Source organism: Sylvia atricapilla, chromosome 9 (assembly GCF_009819655.1).
Source record: "Sylvia atricapilla isolate bSylAtr1 chromosome 9, bSylAtr1.pri, whole genome shotgun sequence".
NCBI classification, from domain to species: Eukaryota; Metazoa; Chordata; class Aves; order Passeriformes; family Sylviidae; genus Sylvia; species Sylvia atricapilla.
Window position 1 is genome coordinate 9,767,295 of NC_089148.1, and position 25,397 is coordinate 9,792,691.

The window sequence follows — 25,397 nt, forward strand, 5'->3', positions numbered from 1 at the left end:
ACTGGGATTTGGGGCAGGGAATCCACCACGAGCAGCAGTGGGGTGTATTCAGAGAAGGACAGCAGTGTGCTGCTGAAAGGCTCTTGGGATTTCTCTTCCTTGCAGGTCCTACTGACACATTTGTGACTCATCTCCCCAAACTGCGCCTCTGGGAAGCCTGGTTCTAAATTGCTCCAGCTGATCCATCAACAGCTTGGAGCCAACACATCCCCACTCTACTGCCCCATCCATCATGTCTGCACCACTGAAACCAGGGGCTGAGGAGAAACAGCTCCTCCCCTCCTCTTCCTCCTCAGCAATTTGGCTGGGAGTCACCCCTCCATCCCCAGCTTTTCAGACACTCAGGCAGAGAACAAATAGTCTCAGGCTGTTTATTAGGTCCTCAGGGTGTCTCTACAGAACGGGAGTAGCACTGCACGACGCGGTGACACGACGGTGACACAGCTCAGGAGTATCATCGCCAGAGGGATTTGTGGCCTGGCTGAGGAGCTTCTCCAGCCTCCCAGGGAAGGGAAGCCTGGCAAACAAGCAGCTAATGCAGGGGGATCCCTAATGCCTTTCCTTGAGAGGGAAGGGATCAGACTGAACAGCCTGTGTGGCCTGCCCAAACTGCTCCTGCCCAGATCTCCCCGCACCTGGACACCACAGGGGTGGCAGCTGCAGCAGCAGGATGCCATGAAAATAAAAAATGTGTCAGAGGAAAGCACTTTTGAGCTGTTCTTTCTACCTGGTGGCTCCCTTCTGAGTTCACTGCGTGCAGCAGAGCCATCCTCAGTCTCTTCTGAGCCACCCACGGGTTTATTTCCAGAGGAACGAGACATCTTTGTTGTTTCAAGCAGCCTCACTGGGCTTGTAGTCAGGTCCTCAAGGAAACACTGCCATGCCACCAAGGCGGAGGTGCCAAGGAGCTTAAGGACAAATCTGAGCTCTGATTTGGGTAACTCGTAGAGGAGTTGGAGGGAGAGGTTGTGACAAGACGAGCTCTTCAATCATGGTTCTTAAGGAACAGGGATCTACCCCAGGATGTCCTTGTGCCCTGCTCTCTCCATTGCCAGGAGTCCTGCAGAGTTCTGCAGGAGCAGACAGCAGAAGGTGCCTCCTTCCTTTTCAGCTGGTGGCTGCAGGCACTGATAGAGCAGCATGAAGACATTTCTCTCAGGATAATGCTGTTACCTACACTGGGAATGCAGAGCTGAGCAGCTCCTCATCCATCATGTTTCAGAGCCAGCCTGGAGCACACAGCACGTGAGGCAAACTGGGAGGTGTGGGGCTACTTGAGGCAAACAATTCACAGCACAGCTGGTCCCCAGAGCTCCCTGGTCCCTCCAGAAGCAGGCATTGCCTTTTCTCCGGTGCCTTTTTGCCAGGAATGTTGGATGTTTTTGGTAACAAGCTCATCCCCCTCTGCCACCTCCCTCGCACGGCCTCGGTTCCCTGAACTCCCGCTGAGTTCACCGCAGTCCCAGATCAGAGACACATCTCCTGGAAAGCCAGGAGGAGGCACAGAGCACAGTGACTGACTTTGCCGAGCAAATACAACCCACACACCTTTATTGAGACTATTTTTATAAACCAGACAGCCCCGGGGGTGCCCAGATGTGAGTGACCCCAGCACGGCCGCCCTCTCCCCCAGCCAGCCCCAGCCACAAGCACTGCATGTGCAGCTTGCATGGAAGAAGGAGAAAAAGGAGGAAGACAAAAGACTTGGGGACAAGACGAGCCTCTGCAAAGCCCAAGGGATGCATGGTAGAGAGAAGCATTCTGGTCTAGCAGCAAAATGAACTTTAATTCCAGTTCTGGGATATAATGCTACGATGCTGGAGAGAGCACAGCACCAAGGAAGGAGACAACTGCAGCAGCCCCAGGGATGGAAAGATAATGCAGAAATGATGTGAAATGTTCTGTTCTTATATAACAGGCAAGGGAGAGCTCATAAGAGCTTTACAATGGTAGTAGGAGGCGTGTAGGAGGGAGATGGCATGACCAGAGGCAAGTGTCTGGGGAAGGGAAAGGCAAAGAAGAGGGGAGGGATGGATGGGGATGGAGGAGAGGCAAACAGGAGTAGGTTAGGAGAGTGCCAGGCTCAGACGAGGACAAAAGTGCTGGTGGACAGGAAGGTTTGGAGTGCTTCAAGGAGGAGGGAAGACAACCAGGACAGGGCAGAGAAGGAGAGAGGAGTTTGGAGGGAGAAGCCAGAGGCCCCCAGGGAGGGGAGAGCTTGCACTGTTGGGTGAGAGGCACTCCAGGACTGGCATGAGGTATGCTTTGCTATTGCTCTGAATGCTGTAAACATTTTGGTTTTGTGTCTATCAGTGAACATTCAGTTCAGTTTGATACATGTGCTCTTAGGGGTAACTGGAAGCCTAGCAGAGTTTTACGTCTCTTACTACTACTCAGACTTATACACGAGGCAAACACAACACTGGCTAAAGATCTCAGTTTATGTCATTTATGCCTAGTTCTCCTATTTTAACATGCACATCTATGTCTCAGAAAAGCTTCTCTAGTAGAGGACACTAAATAAGATACAGATGAAGTCACATGCACTCTCATCCACCCACACCCCCAGACACACACAGCAATTTCCCCCTCCCCTTCTTAGACTGGCAAGACTTTGCCCTTCACACCTCCCCAGTATGGAAAACAGGAACCCCTCAGTGCATTAATGAGTCCGCTAAAAGGGATGGAAATCATCCCAAGCCTGGCTGATGAACCAAAGCAGGAGAACCTTCAGACAGATTAGAGTTCAGCATCTGATCCTGGAGTTAACACCACCTGAAGCTCATAGAAAAGGGAAAGGAAATTTGTAAACTCCTTCCCTTCTGCCGTCAAACTACCTGGGAGCTGACTGATATGTGCCAGCAAACAGAATAAAAAGAACTGGGTGAACTAGTTTTTTTCCCCCTCTCTTTATGTGATGGCACACTTCAACGCTTCTCAGAACGGGAGGAAAATTTTGGAGGTGTGTGCTTGTGGAGAGGGGAAATGGGTTTGTAGGTTGTGAATATCCCTTTCACACCAGGAAGAGATGAATCAAGGATAGGATATTCGTCCTTGGTGGGGATTAGTCAGCACTCAGCTCTTTCCAAAGCTTTGGCTCAGTCATTATTTCCTTGATCAGCCCCAGGTTTAAGGGGTAGAGCTACAAGCTGCTTATTTTGATTCACTTCAGAACGGCATTTGTCATAAAAGAAGCAGCTGGTGCCATTTTCTTGTTTAAGAAAAATAGAATTTTACTTTAAATAACTAGTCTGCTTTCCTTCCAGAGAGACAAACTGCAAGAGCAGCCACAAAAATAACCGTGGTAGACTCACATGTCTCAGACAATACTTTTGCTCCACTCTGTGTTCTAGGATGCTCTTCCCAGTGGAGGGCTTTATCTGGCACCAGTTTAATGGAGAAAACATTTCTCCTACATCAGCCAGCCTGATTCCTGCCCCTGTCACCACAACATCTCCAGGTGTGCTCTGCTCCAAGCAATTCAAGGTGGATGGAGGAGAGAAGGAAGCTTGGATTTTAGAGGGTGTTGGCCACTTCGAAGTTTTCCCATGAGTTCTGACATGGAATGGAAGGACAACAGCACCAATGCTGCTGGAGGATCTTGTGGAGAGATGGAGTCACACTCTGAACAGGACCAGGCTTTGTAGCCACCAGGGGAGCCTGGGGATTGTCCCCACTCACATTCCTCGACACAAGCATCTTGTTCCTGCTGTGTGCCCTGGCCTGGCTGTCTCTGTGACCCCCCCAAGGTGCTGCAGAGCCTTGTCTGGGGTGTCCCAGCTGGCCCTAGAGGTCAGCACCACCCAAGCCCACTCAGAAGGTCTGTCCGGAGAGAATTACCACAAGGCATGTTGTCATGGCCTTCTGCCTTCTCTTTCAAAGCTCTGACTGCTTAAGCCTCCTGTTGCTGGCTCACATCCTGGGCTGTTCTGGGGTGCTTTTTGCAAGTGCAGGCAAGAGAAGGGTAGAAAGGAGGAAGGCAGGACCAGGCAAGGTGGCCTCCCTTCACCACCTGCAACACTTGTTTGATGTCACAGTGCTGGGAAGCTGAGCAGCAGTGGGATCACTGGGTAAAATTGGCACCACAGGCTGATGCCTTAAGATTTTAGCTTTTATATTTTCTAAGTCCTGTACTGCACTAGTGCATAGCTCCAAACTCCATAGAAAGTGTCAGTTAACTGTCTTCACATTTTAGTTAGAAAAAACCAATCCCTCTGGGCCTGTGATCCAAAGACACCTTACATCCATCCTCAGGTCCTGAAAAGTATAAACAAAAGTGAATTTGGGGGGAGCAAGGTGGGGGTATATGAATTCATTACCTGAAGCTGTAATTGGAGGATTAACCTCTGATATGTAAATGGACCAGACTTATAATTGTCTGAAAAACTTGTGATCATCATCCATCCTGGGTGCAGCCTCTGGGAGACTTCTAACTGCCCAAGGTGCATCTATTGAAGGCTTTAATAAATACCTACTTTATCCTCTTAACTCTGTCTAGCCTCTGTTCTAGGTAGCCACTCCAAGGCATCTGTTTTTGGAGTCCCAAATGGGGCAGGAAACTGCAAAAGGCAGCCTGGGAGATCCCAGTGTGTCCTGTGTGACACAGGTGTGGGAAAGGGGAATACCTCCAGCCTCTGCTCACAGCCAGAGAGGGAAGATTTCCATCCTCTCTTGCAGGTCAAGCCCCGAGGGTTTCACTGCAGTGTGGTTGGGTTTCTCTCCTCACTCCCTACCCCAGGCAGGGGCTGTGGAGATGATGTAGCTCCTTCCTACAGCCCAGACAGCACCAGGGACAGCCACTGGATGTGTGGCACTGTGTCCTTTGCTTCCATTTCTGATTCCTTCCATGCACTGCACAGGTTCCCCAGACCTGTCTCACCATGCCTTGCATGCCATAAAGCTTTGGGACACTGAGCTCCTGCATGATCTGGTGCCCTTGGAGAAATCATGGCATACCCTGAGCATTTTCCTGGTGTCTCTCACTGCGCCCACTTTCAAGCAAGCAGCACAAAGTTTGTGCCAAACTGCCACATCCAGACCTTGAGCTTCGTGTCTCCTGTGTCCCAAGAGGGGCCTCGTGTGCCCCAGCAGTTCCAGGAGCTGTGTCACTGAGCCTGGCTGCAGAATGCCACGTCTGTCACCACCCTGCTCCTCAGGTGTCCTTACAGGGGATAGAGGACAGCCAGGAATGATGGGTCACTGCTGCTCTTTCTGGACAGTCCTCACGGAAAGTTAACTGGAGATGGGATTTGCCTTCCAAAGACCTGGAGGATTCTGCTTCTGACCAAGCAGGCATAGAAAAGCAGGTTTCTCTACTGAACATAAGGTTTGCACTTGCACTGTATTTAGACTGCAGTGTCTTGGGGACCACAGGAAAACACCTCCAGGTAATAAACCCAGCATGGTTACCACTTCTGTCTTGATCCTAAACCTATTTGTCCTACTGTCCTGCACATCACCCTTGCAAAAAGCCTCAAAAACCTGCTTCCTACTTAATTAATGGACAGTAATTTTTAATATCCAACCAGACTTTTTTTTATCTTCTTCCAAACACATTATGCTTGGCTTTAGAATTCATACTACCTCATTTACACCACATTACACCAAGTCTTTATCAGCAGTTTTCTGACGTATCAAGCCCACCCATCACCCTTGGCTGGAGCAGAGATTCACAGCCTCTGGTCTGGGGATGACTGAGAGAAGGAAAAGATCCATGGGGTCGCTTTCCAGGCCTTCATTAAATTAAGCAAACAGACCTCTTGGTCTGTCGGCTCAAATCCACAGACAGGCTGTCTGCTTCTCACCTCAAAAATATTGCAAGAATCTGCCAAGCTGGAGCAGCAATGCCATGGAAATGGGGCCATCAGATGGTAGGAATTATTGCCCAGCACAGAGGAGGTGCTACACCCCTGACACCTGCACAGAGCCTCCTCCTGCAGTGGCCATCCAGGCTATGGGAATACCTGAGGGATACCTCACACCCAGACACCCATCCTGCTCACTCCATGCCCTCTGTGTCCCACTGGAAGCAAGCACCTTGCAGCAGGGTCTGTGTCTCAGAGAGCTCTTTGCAGGGCACTGAACCCACAGTGGGCAATTGGTGGGAAGGAACAATCAGTAATCAGGAAATAATAAAAAAAACCAGAAATGTGATTTTTCACGTTGCCATGCGCCGGCCAGGTACAGCTGAAAAATGCCATCTGCTGTGGCAGATGGGTCTTGTGCTTTTCTTACACCTCAGCAAGGGGCAGAGGGGACATTCCTTCTCTCCACTGTCTCCCTACAGGTCGTTCCTGAGCAGCCACCAAGCCTGTGGCAGCCAGGAGCCCCTTTGTGGAAGGTTTTGGTCCAGTGCCCAGCACAACAGAGCCTAGATGACGACTGGGGCCCTGAGACTGAGCCACCACACAAATAAATAACAGCCATGAAAAACAATCATTCACATTAGAAGAATTTGCCTGCCCAGGCCTAGTGAGAGCTTTTGGGATCACCTCCCTCACAAGGAAAACTCAGCTCCTTGACAGTCCTGTGGAGAAAACTCTTGAGTCTCCATCCCAGAAGGTAAAAAGGGGCAGTGACAGGGTAGCAGCCATGTCATAAGGTGTGCAAACAAAATGGGGAGGTGAGCTGAGTTTGCTGATGGTTCCCACTCCAGTAAAGGGAACGAATCCTGTGCCTTTGTCTCCTCTCTCTCTCCCCTTGATCTCTGCAGACCCCAGCAGCCAACGAGACACGTGGGCTGGATGTGGCTTCACAAGTGTCAGAACTGCCCTTGGGGCCCTTCCAAGCACCAGGGAGAGGTGAGAGACAGGGAGATGTGTGGAAGGATGGAAAGGTGTTATTTACACACAAACCAATGCAGCAATTTTAAAGGAAACCTGCCCTGCCCACAGACGACCCCGTGACTCCAGAGGATTGTGGGTTTGTGCTAGAGAGAGGCAATGACTGCAAGGTGCTACTGCTAACAAAAATTAAACAAAAAAAAGAGTCTTAATACCACACCAGTATCACTCTCTGGAAGATTCCTCTGCCCCCTCTCCCTCTTTTCCCATTCCCACTGCTTTTAACACCGAGAAAGTTTCATGTTTAGACATGGGTTTTGGCTGTTGTGGGAAGAACGTGGTTTCTGAGGGCCCCATCGCTGCTCTAGCTGAGCCTCCTCTGGGTCTGAGACAGCAGGTCTGTGTAAATTTTGGATCTCAGGAACCTGGGGTACGAGTCTTTCTCCATCAGGCTGTGCACCTTCCCCTGAGCTTGGTCAAAGCAAGAGAGGGAGGGCTCCTGCACATTTCTTCTGGTCAGCTCCCGTGTCTGGAAGTCTATGTTCACCTGGGGAAAGCAGCAGAAGAGAGTTTGGCACTGGGTGTGCAGCGGGCCTCCTCCAAACGGCACATTCCCTCTCAGCCATGGCTGTGAAACAGCAGCAGAACCAAGGTCCTGCCCTCATCCATGCCTGAACAGCCCCTATAGCTCTGGTTTAGTGATCCAGGGATGTGAGTCCTGCCCCAAGCCTGGAAAATTTGATTTATAGTCTTCTGAGCACTCCTGAAATCAAATTACTTTCATTCAGACTCTCAGGCAGCACATCACCTAAAACTGCTGACTCAGCCTAACCTCTCCTGCTCCCTCTATTCTTCACCACATGCCCAATAGATGGGTGAATGCACTTTTGACTGGGTTTAAACCATTAGTACGTTCTCATTAAATGTTTTTAAACTCTGCTGATCTAAAATAAACTGTTTGATTTTTCCCACAGTGGCTTCACTTTATGATATCTGGAGGAGAAGCTTGAAAAAAATAAACCACCCTATCATGTTATGACTGCCATTTGTTTGCAAAGCCAGCCAATGGAGTTTTCCTGCTTTCCTTCCCTAGCAAAGTAATCAGCATTTTTAGGGTTATTGTCTGGAAGAAAAAAGGGCTGAAAAAAAATGTTATTTGTTGTTATTAACTCAGTGTCCAAACTTGAAGGAGCCTGGAGAGTAAGGCTGTCTGCCTCAACGTGGATGTCAGCAGTATGGATTAGCTCTCTGCATTTGCTTAATTATTTCATATTCTAAGCATGCCAAATTACAGTGGTAAGGAAATTTCACCACAGGACCAAATTGTAGGGTAGACCCCATCCTACCTGCATTCCCATTTCTACTCCAAAATCAGCCTTTCAGTCCTTAAAATCTCATCCACCTTCCTGAATAACAGTGGAAAAATGCTGAAGGAGAGCAGAGGGCATTGAGACACCCACACACTTCAGTGTGAAACTAGGTCCTTCCCAGTGGCCTTCCTAGCTGGGAGAGGGGGAAAAATGAGCTTTTTTAGGGTCTGACAAGCATCCATGCAGTGGAGCAGGAGGGGCTGGGTGCAGTGTGAGCTCCCCTGGCTGTGCTGTGATTGCAGGAACACAACCCAGCACTGTCACCACGCAGGATCTGACAGTGCCACCAGCCTGTCAAGTGTTTGGAAGAGGATTTAACAACCCCAGGCTCCGGGTTGTGGCTGCATTTTTTTTTGTTGTTCAGCTCAGAGTTATTGTTTGCATCTCTCAGGAGGTCTGGGTGGGGGGAGAGTTAGTCAGCAGAGAAACTCTCCCCCCTTGGGAGTCAACAAGTTGCTCATGGGTGGGATGGTCCTGTGGTGAAAGAGCCCAGCAGCTGAAGGGTTGATAGCAAATGAGAGGAGCACGGTGAAATGCTCCTGGGGAGCTCAGCGAGGTTAGAAAGTGTAGGTTGAGGCTGCCAGTGACCTCCCTGGCTGTGACTAATTTAGTGCCATCAGAGTAGTTGCCCTCATCAGGGCTGAGTCACGGTGAGCAGAGGCAGCCGCAGCAGGCAGGATTGGCATCGCCACTCTCTGAGAGGGATGGGGGAGAGGGAGAGCAGCCAGCTGGGGGTGACAGCCCTGCTGGGTACCCTGGGGGTGCTGTGCCAGCCTGGGGGGCTCCATACCCACCTCCCGAGGGGCCTGCACGTCAATGAACTCCTCGAAGATGCGCTGGGCCTTGGAGGCCAGCTTGGCCGCCGAGCGCGTCTTCTTGAAGTCCTCGCAGGCCAGCCAGAACTCCAGGTTCTCCTCGCTGAACTCCGTCTTCAGGAAAGCACGGAAAGCTGCCAGCCCGTCTGCCAGGGAGACACAGGGAGTTACAAAGGGAGGGAGAGAAGGCAGGGAGCTGTTCCTCTCACAGACATCACTCCATCCACCTGTTTTGGGTTGCAATATGTAACCAAAATTGTGTGTTCTGTTTGCCATCTGTTGAAACCATTTGGGGAGCTGTTTTCTTTATGTTTTGTAAAACCCATTCCTCATGACTCCAGGGGTCAGATGCCTTCTGTTAATGGGCAGCTGTTCAGACCAGCTGGGGCAGTGTTCTTTAGCTCTTCCACAACCCATCCTCCCTCAGGGGTATCTGCTGTTAATGGGCCATCGAGGCTCACTGCAGGGCTGATACAATTACATCATCCCATTGGGAGATGCTCTGCCCAGGGGGAGGAGCCAACCATTCCTACCTGGATAAAACCTGCCATTCAGAACACCAGGGCAGCCTGTTTTCCACTGGATTCCCAGAGGAAAGACCAGACCCATCTCACCGCCACCGGACCCTTCTACAGGATCTTCTTTACTCCAACAGAACCACATCTGTCACTCCAGGAGGACTCATTTTGGACTGCTCCCACCACCCTGACTAACAGGGTGTCAGGTTGTATTCTGGCTCTGTCAGTGTTTCTATGAGTATTTGTTTGCTTGGTTTTTTGTACTACTCCATCTGTGATTTTTAATATTCCTACTAAAGAACTGTTATTCCTATTCCCATATCTTTGCCTAAAAGCCCCCTTAATTGCAAAATTATAATAATTTGGAGGGAGGGAGTTTACATTCCTATTTCAAGGAAGCTCCAGCTTTCACTGGCAGACACCTGTCTTTCCAAACCTATACACCACCCCTGCCTACCAAAGACCCATCTGGTTTTTCTCCCGAGTTCTGCCATCCCAGGAGAGGCATCCATATATTCTACCCGTGACAAGCTGGGCTCCCAAGAGCTGCCACAAAGCCAAACATCACTTGATATAACTCTGAAGAAGTGCTTTCCAGCCAACAAAAGGCTTTCCTCGGGACTGGGACACCCACCCTTTAGAAAGTTACCCATGGAATTATCAAGTTTTAACTCATGTTAATGCAGTGCTTTATAATGCCCTATCTGTCACTAAGAAAAACCTTTAATAAAACGTGGCTGATGTGGACTTGTCTCCTGTGTTTTCTGTCATTTTGCTTTATTGCCTTGTGCCATTTTTAGTTCTTATTTAAACAGAGGAGAGCTCTCTTAGAGTTTGTTACGGCTCCAGTAAAGGGGAGAGGGAAAGGACTCAGCATAATTAGGGTTTGTCTCGTCAATGGTAAAAGTGTGCTTATCACTTGCTAATGCTCAGCAATTGTGACATTTCAGTAATGCAATCTGAGTCAGCCGGGGCAGATTAGAAATATGGAAAGATTTATTAGGCAATCTGTGTCCTCTTAAACCCCTGCCTGGGCCTATTTATGGACACAGCCATTGTTTTTTATTTCCTTTCCCTGAATGGCACCAGCGTAGCTGGAGGCTTCACACATACCCTTTCTCCTCGAGATAAATTTAGCTTCTCTTTTTTTTTTTTTTCTTTTTTTTTTTTTTTTTCTCCCCAGTAACGTGTTTCTAACTCTTCCTGGTCTTTTGCAATAGAGTCCAGGTTTTTGCAGTTCATGACTGGAAAGCTCTTGAGTCAGCACTGGCCACTTCCAAGCAACTGTCTGAAAATATTGGATGGAACCTTGGGATAAGCCTGGTGAGGTCAGACTCCTCGGAAGCATGAAGGAAGCAAGGACACGGCATGTCCAGCTTCTCATCCACCAGCATACTCAACTCCTTCTGAGCAGGGCTGCTCTGGATCTGTTCATCCCCCAGCCTGGACTGATACTGGGGGTAATCCAGGTGCAGCACCTTGCACTTGGTCTTATTAAACCTCATGAGATTTCCATGGGTTCATTTCTCAAGTGTGTCCAGATCCCTAATTATGTGGATAATCCTAACATTTTCTCAAACAGGTTATTCAGACAGTTCTTTCTATATGCTACCTATATATCTATATAGCTTTATAGACATCTACAGATAGATAGATAGATAGATGTAAATGTGTGTATACATGCTATATATAATATAGATGCTATTTATATGCTGTATATATCTATATGCTATGTGATACAGATCTATAGCAATGTAACATTGCCCTGCATCTCCATTGCATGTCCTAAACTTCTTCCTGCTTCCCTTGTTTCTGGTAATAACTTAGGATATGGAGATATTTTCCAGCTCCTCCTGAAGCCTCAAGCCCTAAGCCGTGGCCCTGGGTATTGGTAAACAATCCTATTTCTGTCTATGTGTCAGTCAGAGGAGATGTTTGATTGCCCAGATCCTCAGGGGGAAAGGCAGAAGAGATATTAGACCAGACAAGTCCAAATTAGTGCCTAAACCTCCCTACTCTGTGTTCCTCAAAGCTCCTTCATTAGGGGTTTTTTGGCACTGACTGCTCCATCAGCAGTCTGCTATCAGCAATAAGAATGGATCCATCCCATCCCAGCCGTGCTCCCGCCTGCTGTCAGCTCCAGAAATAGCTGCATTATTCCAGCTCATCCTGACACTTCTCCATTCAAGCAGTTTTAGGAGGAGATCAGGGGTTTGCACTGCTAGGGCAGACAAAACCGAGCCTCTCATCCAAGTAATGCTGTGGATTGTGGGTCCAAGCCTGGGGCAATATTGTGACATCCGCCCTGGAGAAGCTGCAGAGCAGAATCCCAAAGGAGCAGGGCACCTGTCAGGATCACCCTGCCCGAGGCTGCTTTGAGCATCTCGTGGGTGGATAAATATGGTGAAGGTGAGGGGTGTTGTAGAGCTGCTCCCCTTCCTGAGATATGGGACACAGGAACATTTTCCAAAACCTGTCTCTCCCTTAGTGCCTCTAAAATTCACAGGGGCCTGTGTGAGAGCAAGGGAAGGACTGGAGAACTGGGCAAGGAGTCTTTGCAGGCTGATAGCTTTCAGATAGAAGGAAATAAAACAGGGAGGAAGTTCCAGTTCCTCAAGATCTGTCATTTTATAAATCATCAGCTCCTAGGATGCTTGACATTCCAGCACCCAAGCACACTGCTATGTTTCTGCAGTCTCTGCTGCATCCCTGCTGAGGTTTTTCTCTCTTGTCTCTGCTCTGGTCCTTTTTTTTTTCCCTTCCTTTTCCTCTACAACAGGCCCAGAGCTGCAGTACTGACAGAGGATCACTTGCAAGAATAGCAGTGTTGCATGAAAGTACCACATCTGCAAAAGGTCGTTGATGCAGAATATAATACCTGAAAAATATGATACCCCAAAAATAAAATACCTGAAAAGTAAAATAGCTGAAAAATATAATACCTGAGAAATATGATAGCTGAGAAATAAAATACCTGAGAAATAGAATACCTGAAAAATAGAATATTTGCTAAAAGAAGGGAATGTTGGGAGTGACAAGGAGAGAAAGGCATTTGCTGTTTGCTACAGCCTTGCCCCAGAGAGCAGCTGCAGCAGGTTCCCCTGGGACCAGGAGGTTTCCATGAGCTCTGCCTCCTGCTCTAATGTCAATCAGCTCCTTTTTATCTTGAAATAAGTTTAGACAGTGAATGGATAAATAGTAGTGTCTGGCTGTTTTCTGCTTTTTTAATACACTCCTGTCATGCAGTCTTCAAGGAGCTGCAGGTGGTGAGGCCGAAGCTGTGGGGACCTTGTACAGGACATTTTGGATGCAGGAGAGGTCATCCCTGACTGCCTGGTTTTCCAGAGTTTTCATCTTTAGCCCTTGACTGCCTGCCAGCCTTTCCAGCTGTGCCTGACAGCTGGGTTTGGGGAATCACTGCCAAAAGTTTGTCGTGGAACAATGACAAGTCTGATGGGACGGGCAGGAGGACAATCAGACATGGGAACTACCATTACCTGAGCTGGAATTTGACCTGGATGTTGACTTTAATCTCCTCCTCTCCTTCTTAGCACACGTAGGCTTTCAAGGAATCATCACTCATGGATGATCAGCAGTGATCACGTAAAAAGCTCATCCCACCCAACTGTATGTCCTTTTTCCCAAGGCAACCACCACTGGTGTGCAGTGTGATATGAGCAGGAGAGAGATTTCACCTCCTGAATTCCAAAGCAATGCTTGACAGAGGAAGCACAGCAATTAAAAGCAGGGTTAGAAGCCTGCAGAGGCAGCAGCACATAGAGATAACCCCCAACCTGAGGCCCAAAGGCACAGCCACTCAGCACAGGATGTGCTGGTGTAGGTGCACAGCCCTTCAGGTCAACTACTGGACAATTCTTCAGGAATTTGACTCAAATTTCCTTGAAGCCAAAGGATGAAATGGATCTTGATGGAGCAGATAAGTTGAAGGCAAAGAAGCAGAGCTCTCTACTGGATGCTGAGAGTCTGAAGGAGAAGCAGCAGACGTTTGTTTGCTATTTTACTTTTGCAGTGTAAATAGAAGCTTCAAAATGCCCTGCTCTCCATTCAGACTGACTGAGGATCGTGCAGGAGGGATTGTGCAAGTTACTCAGGACCCTGCAGGTCACCTGTGAGTCAGGCAATGACAGGAATTTGTGTTTTATGGATGGGCAGTGCCAGGAGTTCGATGGCCATGTGAGGACAGGCACTCCTGAAATTCAGGAGATGGAGAGTAGATCCTTTCCAGCAAGTGGGGAGCAGAAAACACAAGACAGGTCTTAACTAAGCTTCATCAGCATGAGGAAGAGCCCAGAGTCGTGGGCTCTAAATCATCCAGGCACTTTAATAACCAAGCACCTGCTGCTGTCAGAGCATGAAAGCAATTGACAATCATTTATTTAATGCACATGTTTCACCCCCTCAGCAACCAGACTTCATGCAGGGAGTCCCTGTGGCTGGTGGATGGATGGATTGGCTCTGTGGAATGTGTTGGGTCCAGGGCTGGAGGGACAAGGTCACAATTGCTCTGCACAGCACATGAACATGTCCTCAGTGCTGCTGAGCAGTGCTTCCCTTAAACTCAGCTGCCTGTCACCAGCATAATGCTAATGGTGTTCTGGCTTAAAAAGAGCTGGGAGTAGGTTGGGATATTCCTGTGCTGTGTGGGAAGTGAAGGAATGTGTAGACAACAGAAGGAGGAGAACAACAATAAAGTTTGGGCAGAAGAGCACAGAGATCACAAAAAATCCAGTGAAAAAAATCACCCTTGAGATAAAAGTGGGAATTCAGCATGAAGGTTTTTGGTGTCGGGTGCTTTGCTGAGGAGTGACCAAGGGTTGAGGACAGCCTGTCCTGCTGGATGCTGGACCAAGGATAAGCCATGTGCCCAGCCCCGTGAGGGATGCAGAATGAGACATGCTATTGCTTGTATTTCCCTCCAGCAGCCTGTCAAAAGAAATCCTCATCTGGCTGGGCAGGCTGTGCCTCCTGGGCACGGGCACAGCGAGGGGATTACTCCTCACTTACTCACACACACGCACTCACACTCTGGGGACCACGCTGAGCTCACTTCCCTGGCACAAAATGAGAAAAGATGCCTAAATCCAGCGTGTTAAAAACGCTGCTTTTTCTCCCTGGGTGCCCAAGGAAAGGCTGCACACGGTCTGCCTCTCACTCCCTCTATTCCCTGACAGGAGCAGCATCAGGCTCCCCTCTCCTGTTGCTTGCTCAGCAGCCCTGACCCCAGGGAACACGGCCACGCTGTGCTTGTGTCTGGCAGTGAGCTCAGACAGGGCTGCTGGTGTGAACACAGGGATTGTCTGCCTGACCCCAGGGTTCCGGAGTGGATTTTGCTTCACACATTAGCAAAAACAATTAGGATATCATTGCACTGACCTATCGGTCTGGAGCTGCTGCATCCTGCCGCTCAGCACTGCTCACTCCAGGAGGGATGAGGGAATCGACTAACCACAAAAGCGAGGTGGGAGAGTCCTCCCGCATTTCCTACTCACTATTTCTTGTTAAGTCAACTCAAATTTTCCTTTGAATGGCTCGGGAAATTAAACCAAATCAGACCACTCTATGCAGAGGGGCATTGCCCAGCCTGGGAATCTCCCAAGACAAAACAATTGCTTCAAATCCCAAGGGATTTTGATCCTCCTCTCATGGCACAGCAGCAGGTCAGGATCAAACATTACCTGCACAGTCGTTCATTCATTCATTAAAAGGGTGAGAGGAGACCAGGGGGAGCTCCCCAGGACCATCACACTTCAAGGGATACCTGGCAAAGGTGATCCCAGAATCACAAAATGGGCTGGAAGGGACCTTAAGAAGCATCTCATTCCAACCCCTCTGCCATAGACATCTCCCTCCAGAGCAGGTGGCTCAAATCCCCGGCCAGTCCAGGCTTAATGAGACCCTCGGTGGAATCTGTGGAATGCATGGCACCTCCTCAGGTCACTTCCACTTAGAGACCTTTTGGAGACTCCTGCAAATGGGAAGGGGAAGAAGAGTTTTCCCCGTCTCACAAAGTACTGCAGCCCTGCGAGCCTCCTCCGTGCGTGAGGGCAGCCTGCTCAGCTGGGCACTTTGGAGAGCCTCTTGGGGAGCTCTGATCCACATTCTTGCTCCTTGGAGCAATTTTGCCACTTGTCCAACCCCTTGCAATATTGCCCACAAGGTCTGCCCCGTTTTCAGCTGCTCCATTCAGTTCCTGAGTGCCGCTGGAGCACTTTGGGGTTTATTTTCCCTGGAGAACCGTTTGGCTGGAAGGGACCGAAGCCATCTGAGCTCGGCAGAAAGCACCACACAACCCCCCGAAATCACAATCCCCTTCCCAAGGGAAATGAACCGTCCATCTAGTGAAGACAGCTTCTGACAGATTGTGTCAAGCAGAAATGCTCTACCTGCTGATGCTGTAAGCCCCGGGGGAATTCTCCCCAAGCCCAGCTGGTGCTTAGCCCATGCCCCCAAGCATGAATTCCAATTTTCCCTGGCTAATGCTGTTCACCTGAGCAGTCACAGGGAAATTACACTGGGACACTTCTGTCCTCCTCTTGGCACTAAAAGCAGAATTTTTGCTGGCAGCTTCCCTACAGACAGATGCCAGCAGGCCAGGCTGGCAGGCCAGGCTTTATTTACTCTCATATTTTGGCCAGTTAAGGCACAAGGCTCCCTTACCTGCCTAACATCAGCACATCCTAACAGCAAAAATGCAACTCATACAATAGAATTAATTCTATGAGTACATGCTCTTCTCTCTTTTAAACCTGTGTAACTAAAATAACACTTCTGTTTCCACAGAACTTTTTGTACTTGCATCACTATAATCCTTGACTGCCAGGCTGGCAATTCTAGAAACTTCAGGTGCAGAGCAGTTATAAAATATTCCTTTAGAAAGCAGTTTATTAAACAACAAATTTTTTTGTCACCAATCACCAGGCAATGTCACCGTGACTGCCGATAAAAAAAGATTAATTTAAATTTTAAAGATCACCTTCTGTTGCTATTAGGAACTGAATATTTTTCATTAGAAACTGAATATTTTTCATTAGTGCCAGAGAGTTATCAGAATTACTTTCCATTCTAAGAGATGGGAATGGTCTTGATAATTCATTTATCACTCTCTAAGGCTAATTTATTAATAAAACCAGACACCCTTGTGGAGACTGCTGGATAAAATAATTGAACTAAGGTTTCATTTAGCATTTTTTACAGTAGTCAGCTGAAGAGGGAAGAATTTGTATAACATCAGGACATAGGTGGGTAAATTCACTGGGGTTTGTAATCCAAGTGCTTCTTCTGCAGTCTAATCAAGAAAATTTCTACTTTTACACCAGTGAAGAAGAAATAGGTTCGAGTTCAGGATGATAACAGGGATGTGAATATCCTGCCCTCCCCTCTCTCCATCCCCCAGGTACCCTATAATCTCCTTGGTGCATTTTCCCCTTCTTGTTCTGAATCTCCACAAAAGAAATGTTTCTTTTTAGCCGTATCCAGCTACACCACATATTTTTTTTCCCCTATTGGCTGCAAGAGCAATTATCTCAACTAGATACTGCTGCTAAAATTACATCCTGCTTTTCCCTGCCTTGGTCAACCAGCCTGTTTAAAGTTGTCACTTAATTCCCTGCCAAAACTGTTGTCATCTCAGTAGAAACCCAGCAAAATTACCCTTCGCTTAATAATATAATTCTATACTTACATTGTAAAATGTAAGGAAAACATGAGACTCTGAGCAAGCCAGACAGCTCCTTATTGCCATAAAACAGCTCAGCACCCACGTTGACTTTTCCACAGCCTCAGCTCCAATGGAAGCCCACAAATGAACCCATACTGGGAACTTTGCTTTGTTTATAATTTCTCAGTGTGAAAATGCTGGTGAAGCAGAGCAATATTTGCTGAACAGAACTCACAGGATTGAACAGAGCGAGGGGTGCTGATTATAGGTTTGGCATAAGGTCTCTGGATGTGAAATTTTTGAGTTTGCTGGGAGAACTGCAAATCAGGCTCTGCTCAGGGGGACCACGGGTGATCCCTCTGAGACAGGGCAAGCTGGTCAAGGGTACTGAGCTGGAAAAGGCAGCACCTTGGGCTGATGGGCTTCAGCAGCTGGGGTTTTCCCTGTGATCAGGAGCAAAGACATGAAGGGAACACACAAAATTCAGGTTTTTTTCCCTGCCTGTAAAGGATGGTGACTGCTGGGTGTGAGCAGTTCTGAGGGACCATGCCCCTGGACAGGGCTTAAGGGTAGTGGAGGGGAAAAAAAGGTAGAATTTGATCTCTACTCACATTTATGGGACAAAAGGACATCAAAAGAGTCTGCCCATCTTGTCGCTTCTTCTGTTGACAGTCTTCTGTAAGGAAAGGAAGGCGCAAGTTACTGACAACCCACAGCTGCTCATTGCTCTGGAGCTGTTTGATGAGGACACCGAGGGAGGCTGGAATTCTTCTCACCTGATTTTGGAGGTCTAGAGTGTAGAACTGAGCCAAGCAACCCAGGGCTTCCTTTAGAATCAGTGAGGAGACACCCAGCAATAAGCAGGGAGTCATCTCTGCTCATCTCACATCCCCAGGCAGGCAGGTAAAATAGGCCAGATGAATCATACCCAAAAAGGGACCAATTTTTCCTCATTGACTCTAAGCAGAGGCCCAGGGAACAAGCTCAGATGAAGATATTTACATTGTAAAAGCCAAAAGTCAGGCGAAATGAAACCCAGTCCTGCAGAAGTGTTTCTTTTTCTCGCTCACCTTTCAGGGGAAGGACAGATCTTAGCTCAGGTGTGAGCAGGGACTTGTGATCAGATCAGTCCCATCCCACACATCTCAAATCAGGACTCTGGAGGGTCTGAAGCATCTCTCTCAAGCATTGTGCAAACCATCACCCAAATTTTGGCAGTGTTAAATACAAGGCTGAGCTGAAGATGACCACGAAATTTCATGTCACCTCTTACACCAAGCCAACTGCTCAGGCTCTGATTTGTGATGCCAGAGGTGTAAATTACATCCCCAAATAGATGCAGACACATCCCACACACAGCAGTGGGGGCTGTGGGCATGTCCTGTCTCACGGCAGAGCTCGTGTCAAAGATCCAGGTGTTTTCCTGAGGCTGCTCCTGCTGGATCAGCGCCGGTTTCTTTTCCTCGTGGAAACAGTCACAGCTCATACAAAGTACAACAAAAGGAAGACAATACTGGAGGGGAGGGGGTGCTGGGTGGGGAGGGAAAGGGCAGGAGTGGGGTTGGGGTGGGATGCTGCAGCTATACTCACTTCAAAGCCCGGTTGGGCTTGTCCGGAAGAATAGCTGTGAAATCATTATATGAGTCTGATTTGTGAGACAGGCAGCCCAGGCGAGTCCTCATCCCTCTGTTCCTGTGGTCGAGGTGGGGAAGCAGGGGTGTTAGCAGGGGAAAACCAAAGAAGAGGACGATTATAAGTCTAGCCAGCTTGGTGAAAGAAAAAGAACAAACCCAAAGAAAAAAAAAAAAAAAAACCAAACGTCAATGGCTTTGTGCCAGATCTGTGTCCTTGGTTCCCTCATGTGTGAGAGGGACCCTGAGACATCTCCAGGCAGATGTTGAGGGTGAACACGGCACCAGAGCAGCTGAAGGCTCACTCACACCAGGCATTCAGCTGCCTGGGCTGGCAAAAAGGCTTTGAAAGGCTGCACTTTGGGATGGTTTCTTGGAAAGTCCTGCTCTGGTCAGGTGTGGGAGGAGAGCAACGGGCAGCAGTACAAGAAATCAGTCACCGCATTCCAGCAGCACCAGAAACAGCACAAATACCAGAGGTGGAGGGCAGGAGAGGGCAGGAGGAAGGAAAGGAGTAGTAAGGCACCTGCAAGGTGAGCCTGTGCTGCAGCACCGTGAGTTCCCGGCCAGGATCGATCCCAAGCGGCTTCTTCAGACTCAGGGTTACATAAGCAGGATCAAACTGCCTGTCTCCTGACACGCTTACCCAGGCAGAAAATGGCTTTTATTGCTTTTTTTCCTCTAAATTTCAGCCCAGCCCCAGAGCCTTCCATCCTGTGCCAGCCCCTGGTGTCCTTGCCCAGCCCCTTCCCAGGACAGCAGCCGCAGCATCCTTCATTACATAACCCGGGATGGGCAGGGACACAGAGGGGCAGGGGAGGGGAACACACACATGCACTGCATGGGATTGGCATCACCCCCTCCCCAAAAACATGTAGGAGCTGCTTCATGGGTTTGCACGGGCTCTGTGATCCTCCAGCCCTAGGGCATCTCCTCTGGACATCAGACTAGGCCATTCTCTGCTCCGGACCATGGGAGGAGAATTTGGGGACCACATCTCCACTTCTCACCTGCTGGACCTACTTTGGAGCTGCTGAAAGCTCTTCTCCAAGCCCTGCTGCCAAACAGATGCCGAATACTTTCTGCGGCTGCAGAAGTACAGCATTTTTTCCCCTTTCCATCTGTAATTCTTGCAGAACACTTCAGCACCAGTGCCTGAGCCAATCTGTAGTGCGCCTGTTTCCCCCTTCTCCTCCCGCCCTTCAGAGAGCTTCTATTATTGCACATTTTAATGTAATCTTAAAGCAAATTAAATGTTAATTAAATGCACCGAGTGTCTCCCTGGTGCAGCACAGGCAGCTCGCAGCGTTTAACAAGCACAAAACCCAGGAACTCCTCGGTCACAGGAATTGTTGCACAGCCTCCAGCTCTGGCCCCACAGCCATGGGCCCGGGATGCTGCACTCCACACACAAACCCCAGATGGGAGCACAGGGAGTGCCATGTTCTCAGCTGGACACTGAGCCCGCCACAGGATCCTTCTGGTGCCTCTCCAGATGCCTCCTACCCCCCACCTTTCTGTTCCCTCCTATTTGCTCACGAATTTCCCAGCAAGAGGTGTGACAGGCGTTACCGCAGCGCTGCTCAGATCCCCCTGTGATGCCTGAGATCAAGGGACTGCAGCGGGGAACCAGAGTGGGTGGAGGGGCAGAGCAGGGAGCTGCTCCTCACGGAACGCACTTCTCTCAGCAAGGACTCCCAAGACAGGACACAGGGGAGAGAGAGGGAAGGAAATTGGGTCTGCAGGAGGTGGAGAGGCGAGGGAAGGGCAGGAGGGAAGAGGGGACACTGCAGTGAGCTGAAGGGCTTGCTGGACGAGGCAGACAGCGACAGGATGGGCAGGGGTGAGGGATGTGTCTTTCCAGTTACCTCCGTGGGATCAGTAAGGCAGCCATTCAGGCATCCAGCTATGGTTAACCCTTTAACTGGCTGGCTTGGACCACAGTCGGGGCTGCTTGCAAGAGGCAGGAGTGCAGGAAGAAGGGATTTACTGTTTCATGTCCTGGCACTTAGAAGTACACCAAAGAATCCTCTTTGCCAAAGCCAAGAAGGGCCAGTTGTCCTCAACCCATTTGATCCTTGCCTCCTAGCGTGGAAAGTCAACTGTTCAATGGAAGATGTTGAGAGCTGAGGGATGGTCACAGAGGAGAGACAGCATTTCCTTCTAAGACCAGGACTGCAGGTAAAGTCCAGCTTCAGGTCTAAAGCAGTTTGAGTTTGGTGTCCCAGCTCACCAGGGAGCAGCAGGAGTTGGCATTATCCCACTCATCCTTCAAAGGTCTCTCCTCAATGGGCAGAGCTCCAGGCTGACCTCGCTAAGAAGACCAAACTACCTCTTGTGCCTGTCCCTCCAGGTCATGGCTGATGTTACTGGCCAGGCATCATGGAAAAGCTGCCACTGCAAACAGAATAACAGGAGGACTTCACGCATCTGCAGGTGCTGCTCCTTTCACCACCACAGGCTCAGGCACTCACACAAAAATAACTCAAAACAAGCAAGGCCTCGTTGAGGTGGTGGGAGCCTGCGGGGAGCCACCAAAGAGATGCAGGGCCTGCAAAAGGGGGGAAAGGAGGGAAGGAAGGAGGGAAGGAGAGAGGGAGATTTGAGACGGCAGGGTTCTCGTGAGCCTTGGCACACTGGGGAGCAACTGGTTGACAACTCTTAACATCAACAGAGAGTGAAGGTGAGATCCACCAGGCAGGAGAGCCAGGGGACAGAGAACAGGACTCTACAATGAGCAAAGGCAAAGGTTCCTGATTTTCCAAGCTCCAGGTACCCTCCATGTCATGTTGTCACTGGGGACAACTGAGGAGGAGCCCAAGGAGCTGATGAGAACTCAGAGGGTGTGCAAGGGTCAGGACCCTGCTCTGCTGGGGCCTGGGGAGACCCTGGAGCTTGGGCTGTCCAATGAGACATCCCTCTTAAAACCTGATTACATTAAAAACGCACAAAGCCTCTTCCCCACTAAATTAATGGAGCCGGGATTGCTCTGCATTGCCAGTGAGTGCATTTCCTTAATCCCCACCCCGACCGGCTGCCTCGCTGCGCTCTGACTGAAACCAATCCTTGTAATTCCTTAAGCCCCTTTAAATTTCCTCATTAACAGCCTCACCCGCATGTGGGGCCACAGCACATGACTTCCTAGGGTCCATCAGCTTCTCTTTCCCACTGCTGTTCCAAAGCTGGACGTGGAACCATCTGCCCTCTCCCTTGCAGCCTCCTCCAGCAGCCTGAATTTTGGGGTACTGTTATGAAAGAGCCTCCTGCTTGCCCCCACTGCCACCCACTCAACCCCCACAGCACCGCTCCCAACTTCCCTGAGATCTCAAAGTCTGTCCCACTTCAGGGGTGCTTGGGACCTACATTTCCCGTGGAGGCAATCCCACTGCTCAGCTGGCATACCCATGGATGTTCCCTCTGTTTGCAAGCAAACCCAGTCAGTTATGACTTTAAAATGTAATCTGTGGTGTCTGGTAGATTGCAATAAAGGTCTTGGTAAAGGGTTTCGCCTCCCCTGCTCCATCCTTCATCCTGCCTCTCCCTCCTTTGGAAGGAACCCGGTCAAGGAGAATTACCATTCTCATCATGGATGTGGTTTGGGGGTTTCTCCTTGAGAGACAGCAAGGGAGGGGTGTGATTAGGACGTTCAGGTTATCAAACCACCTGAGCAAAGATAAAGAAGCCATCCCAATACAAAAAAAAAAAAAAAAAAAACCCAAAAAAAAAATAGCAGCACAAAGGTTAAAAAACCCAACCAAACAAATAAACGCAACAGCAAACCGTCAGATCTCTCGGGGGCTTCAGGAGATTAAGACCATCCACTCACATGCAGAGAAAACCAGGAAAAAACCGAGCACAGAGGCATTGCAGACAGACAGACAGACACCGAGGAAAAGATACTCACTGCCTTTGACCTGTCCTCTCTGCCGGTGGGTCTGTGCCGACAGCGCGGTCACAGAAGCTCTGGGGAGAGAGCAGAGCGAGCTTCTTCAGAGACAGCCCCCTGCTCGGGGTGCCAGTCACACCTCGGGGTGCCTCACAGCCCTCCCCAACCCTCCCCGGGCAGCAGCAGCAGCAGCAGCTCAGAGCCGCTCTCTCATCAGCCCCAGCCCGGCTGCGCAGCCGGCTCTGAGCGCTCTGCTCAGCATCCCAGCGCATCCCAGCGCATCCCAGCGCATCCCCGCCTCACCCACCTGGCAGCAGAAGCCCAGCTTCTCCCCCCGAGGGGCCGGGGCACCGCCGCGCACGGGCGGAGGATGCCAAAGGCTGCCGGGGAGCATCTAGGGGCGGGGAAGGGGGGGATGATGCCTGCCAGAGCGCTCGCTTGGGTTGGAATAAAGCGCCCGCCCGCCTCGCTCTGAGCGGCTCCTCGGAGCTTTAGGGAAGGTCGCTGCCCTCAGATCGCTCATCCGCAGGAGTTGGCACAGACTCACACAGGAGTTGGAGGGGTGGGAGAGTTTCAGTGAAGAGCCCGGGTGTCAGCAGGGTCATTGAAGAGTCCCAGGTGTCGGATTTTGGCACTAAGCAGAAGAGGACCTTACTGCTGGGCACGGGATGACAGAAGCAAAAACCCGCCCAGTGGTGTGGCAGAACCCCTGAACCATCTGGGGTTGTACATTCCTGCAAGCCCCCTCGGTGCCCTCACCCCAGTGTAAGGGCTCCAATCCCCCTTTTCTCTCCTGCACCCACCTCCATCCTCCAGAGAACACGTATGGGATGTCCAGGGCACCACGGTGACAGTGACAACAACCTCACCCAGGGCACCAACAGCCCCCCAGTTGTGGGCTCAGCACAGCCAGCAGTGACAACACCTGGTGTCACAGAGGCACAGACAGGGGTCACAGGCTCACTGAGAGCTCAAGCCATGGGATCTTCATTGCTTTTTTGATCCTAACAAAGCTGACTGACTTAAATAAAAATTAAAAATAAAAAAAAAAAAAACATAAAGGAAAATAATAATAATAATAATAATAATAAAAAGTCATCTGCATTTTAACAAGTCATTGCTTTTTCCCTGGAAACTTGTAGTCACCTTCCTCTCTGCTAAAACACTGCTGGCCCTGGCATCCTGGTGCTATAAGCAGGAAACATGCCTTGAGATAGCACATTATCACCAGGCACCATCCCTGGGGAGAGGCAGAGTCCTGCAAAACCTCCTAGAAAAACACAGGGATTAGCAGCACTGCAGCAAAGATCCGGGCTCTCTGTCAGCTCGGACCCCCTCCTTCCCAGCCTGGCGTGGCAGGGAAATGTTTGCCTTGTTCTCGTCCTCCCCTGGCAGAGCCCAGGTCATCCTGACGGGGATTAATCACATCTCCAGTTATCAGAAGACAAGCACTGCAAAAATGCCGTGGCCAGTGGAATCTCGTCTAAACCAGTCAAAGGTTGAGGTCCATCCTCTGCCTCTGTTACCCCAGGCTGGTTTGTCCCAGTTAAATACCAGTCAGCTGCAGCCCTTGCCCCCAAACCAGAGCCAAATTTAACTTCCAACATGTCATTTTTGGTTGAATACATCATTTTCATGCCCCCAGGTTCCCTCTGGGCACCTCAGGGGGTCACAACTGACAAGGTTTTTGTAACAGTCCCAGGACACCCCTCAGCTCTCACTCACAAACACCTTGTGGGCTGTAGGAGGTCACTGAAATGTTCCATCCACACAGCTCTGGATGATTCTGCTGCATTATTCAGATACTCTGAGACTTTGCTGCAGCCCCAAACAGCTCAACCTCTGGTCCACTAACACTGGATGGACAAATCCCTGGATCATGGGAGTGCTCCCACTTCTCCCTCTGCTTTTACACCAGTTTTAGATATTGCCTTCTCACAGCCGTCACCAGTATGAGACCCCCAATTCTTGCTTCTCCAGTCCCTCATTAGATCCTTTATGTGAGCTCAGTGAGACCTGAATAACACACAAATGACTCTGAATGCCAACAATTATTCCTTCTAGTTTCCCGGGGCAGGTGTGAGTTAATAGAGAACAAGAATAAGTTAACTGTTCTGACAAAGGCACTACAGGAAATGTAATTAAATTGCAGATAAAGAGAATTATGGGGTTTTTACAGGGTAATATTTTAGAAAGCTTCTGTGCAATAGGTTTATAGCAAATTCCTTCTAAAATAGCCCTCCTGCTTCTGACCGCTCTCTAGTTTCTATTTAAATGCTTTTAATAAAATAACTCATTTTGATATTAGGCCTGAATCCCATCCAAAAATTTAAATCTCTCCAAAAATTACTCTAAAGCAATTTCCTCCTAACCTGGCAGCAGCAAACACACAAGCAGTGAACACGTGCAGCATTGGGAATGCTGTCACTGTGGAGGGGCAGAAGGGAATTTGCCAGCCTCTTCCTTACATGTTAATCTCCCTCTCCAGGTTCCTTTTTATTTTCAGTGCCTCATGCCTCCCTGCCTATACCAGGTATTTTGACCATCGATGATTATTCAAATGGTTTTTATCCAAAAAGCCTCGTCCAGATCAAGCAGTTCCACCAGCTTCAGTTGCTTTTGATTTTTTCTTTTCCCAGTTGATTTTTCTTGGGTCTTTGGCAGCATCTCTCCTGGCTGGTGATATGCTCCAAGGGCCTCCTTCAAGCTTTCACGAC

General features: G+C 49.5%; 1 protein-coding gene across 2 annotated transcripts; it reads right to left on the reverse strand.

The window, feature by feature from the left end:
* Positions 1–1,534: 1,534 nt before the first annotated feature.
* On the reverse strand, positions 1,535–22,770 carry RGS8 (regulator of G protein signaling 8). Of its 2 annotated transcripts, XM_066324761.1 has the most exons (6): positions 22,699–22,770; positions 20,663–21,191; positions 18,754–18,855; positions 17,775–17,839; positions 8,947–9,113; positions 1,535–7,329 (listed from the first exon to the last, which is right to left on the reverse strand). In XM_066324761.1, the coding sequence occupies exons 2-6, from the start codon at positions 20,686–20,688 to the stop codon at positions 7,147–7,149; spliced, it is 543 nt and encodes a 180-aa protein (XP_066180858.1). In that variant the 5' UTR covers positions 20,689–21,191; positions 22,699–22,770; the 3' UTR covers positions 1,535–7,146. The 2 variants fall into 2 exon arrangements, with proteins under 2 accessions (XP_066180858.1, XP_066180859.1); XM_066324762.1 differs by lacking the exon at positions 20,663–21,191 and having other exon boundaries at positions 22,699–22,742.
* Between the last annotated feature and the right edge of the window lie 2,627 nt (positions 22,771–25,397).

Excerpts from the sequence above, each read along its gene's own strand:
- RGS8 (XM_066324761.1), bottom strand. The coding sequence starts at position 20,688 with ATGGCTGCCTTACTGATCCCACGGAG. Across the intron at positions 17,840-18,753 it reads AAGCCCAACCGGGCTTTGAA|AAGACTGTCAACAGAAGAAG; the intron begins GTGAGTATAGCT and ends CTTTCCTTACAG. Across the intron at positions 7,330-8,946 it reads ACGTGCAGGCCCCTCGGGAG|GTGAACATAGACTTCCAGAC; the intron begins GTGGGTATGGAG and ends TGCTTTCCCCAG.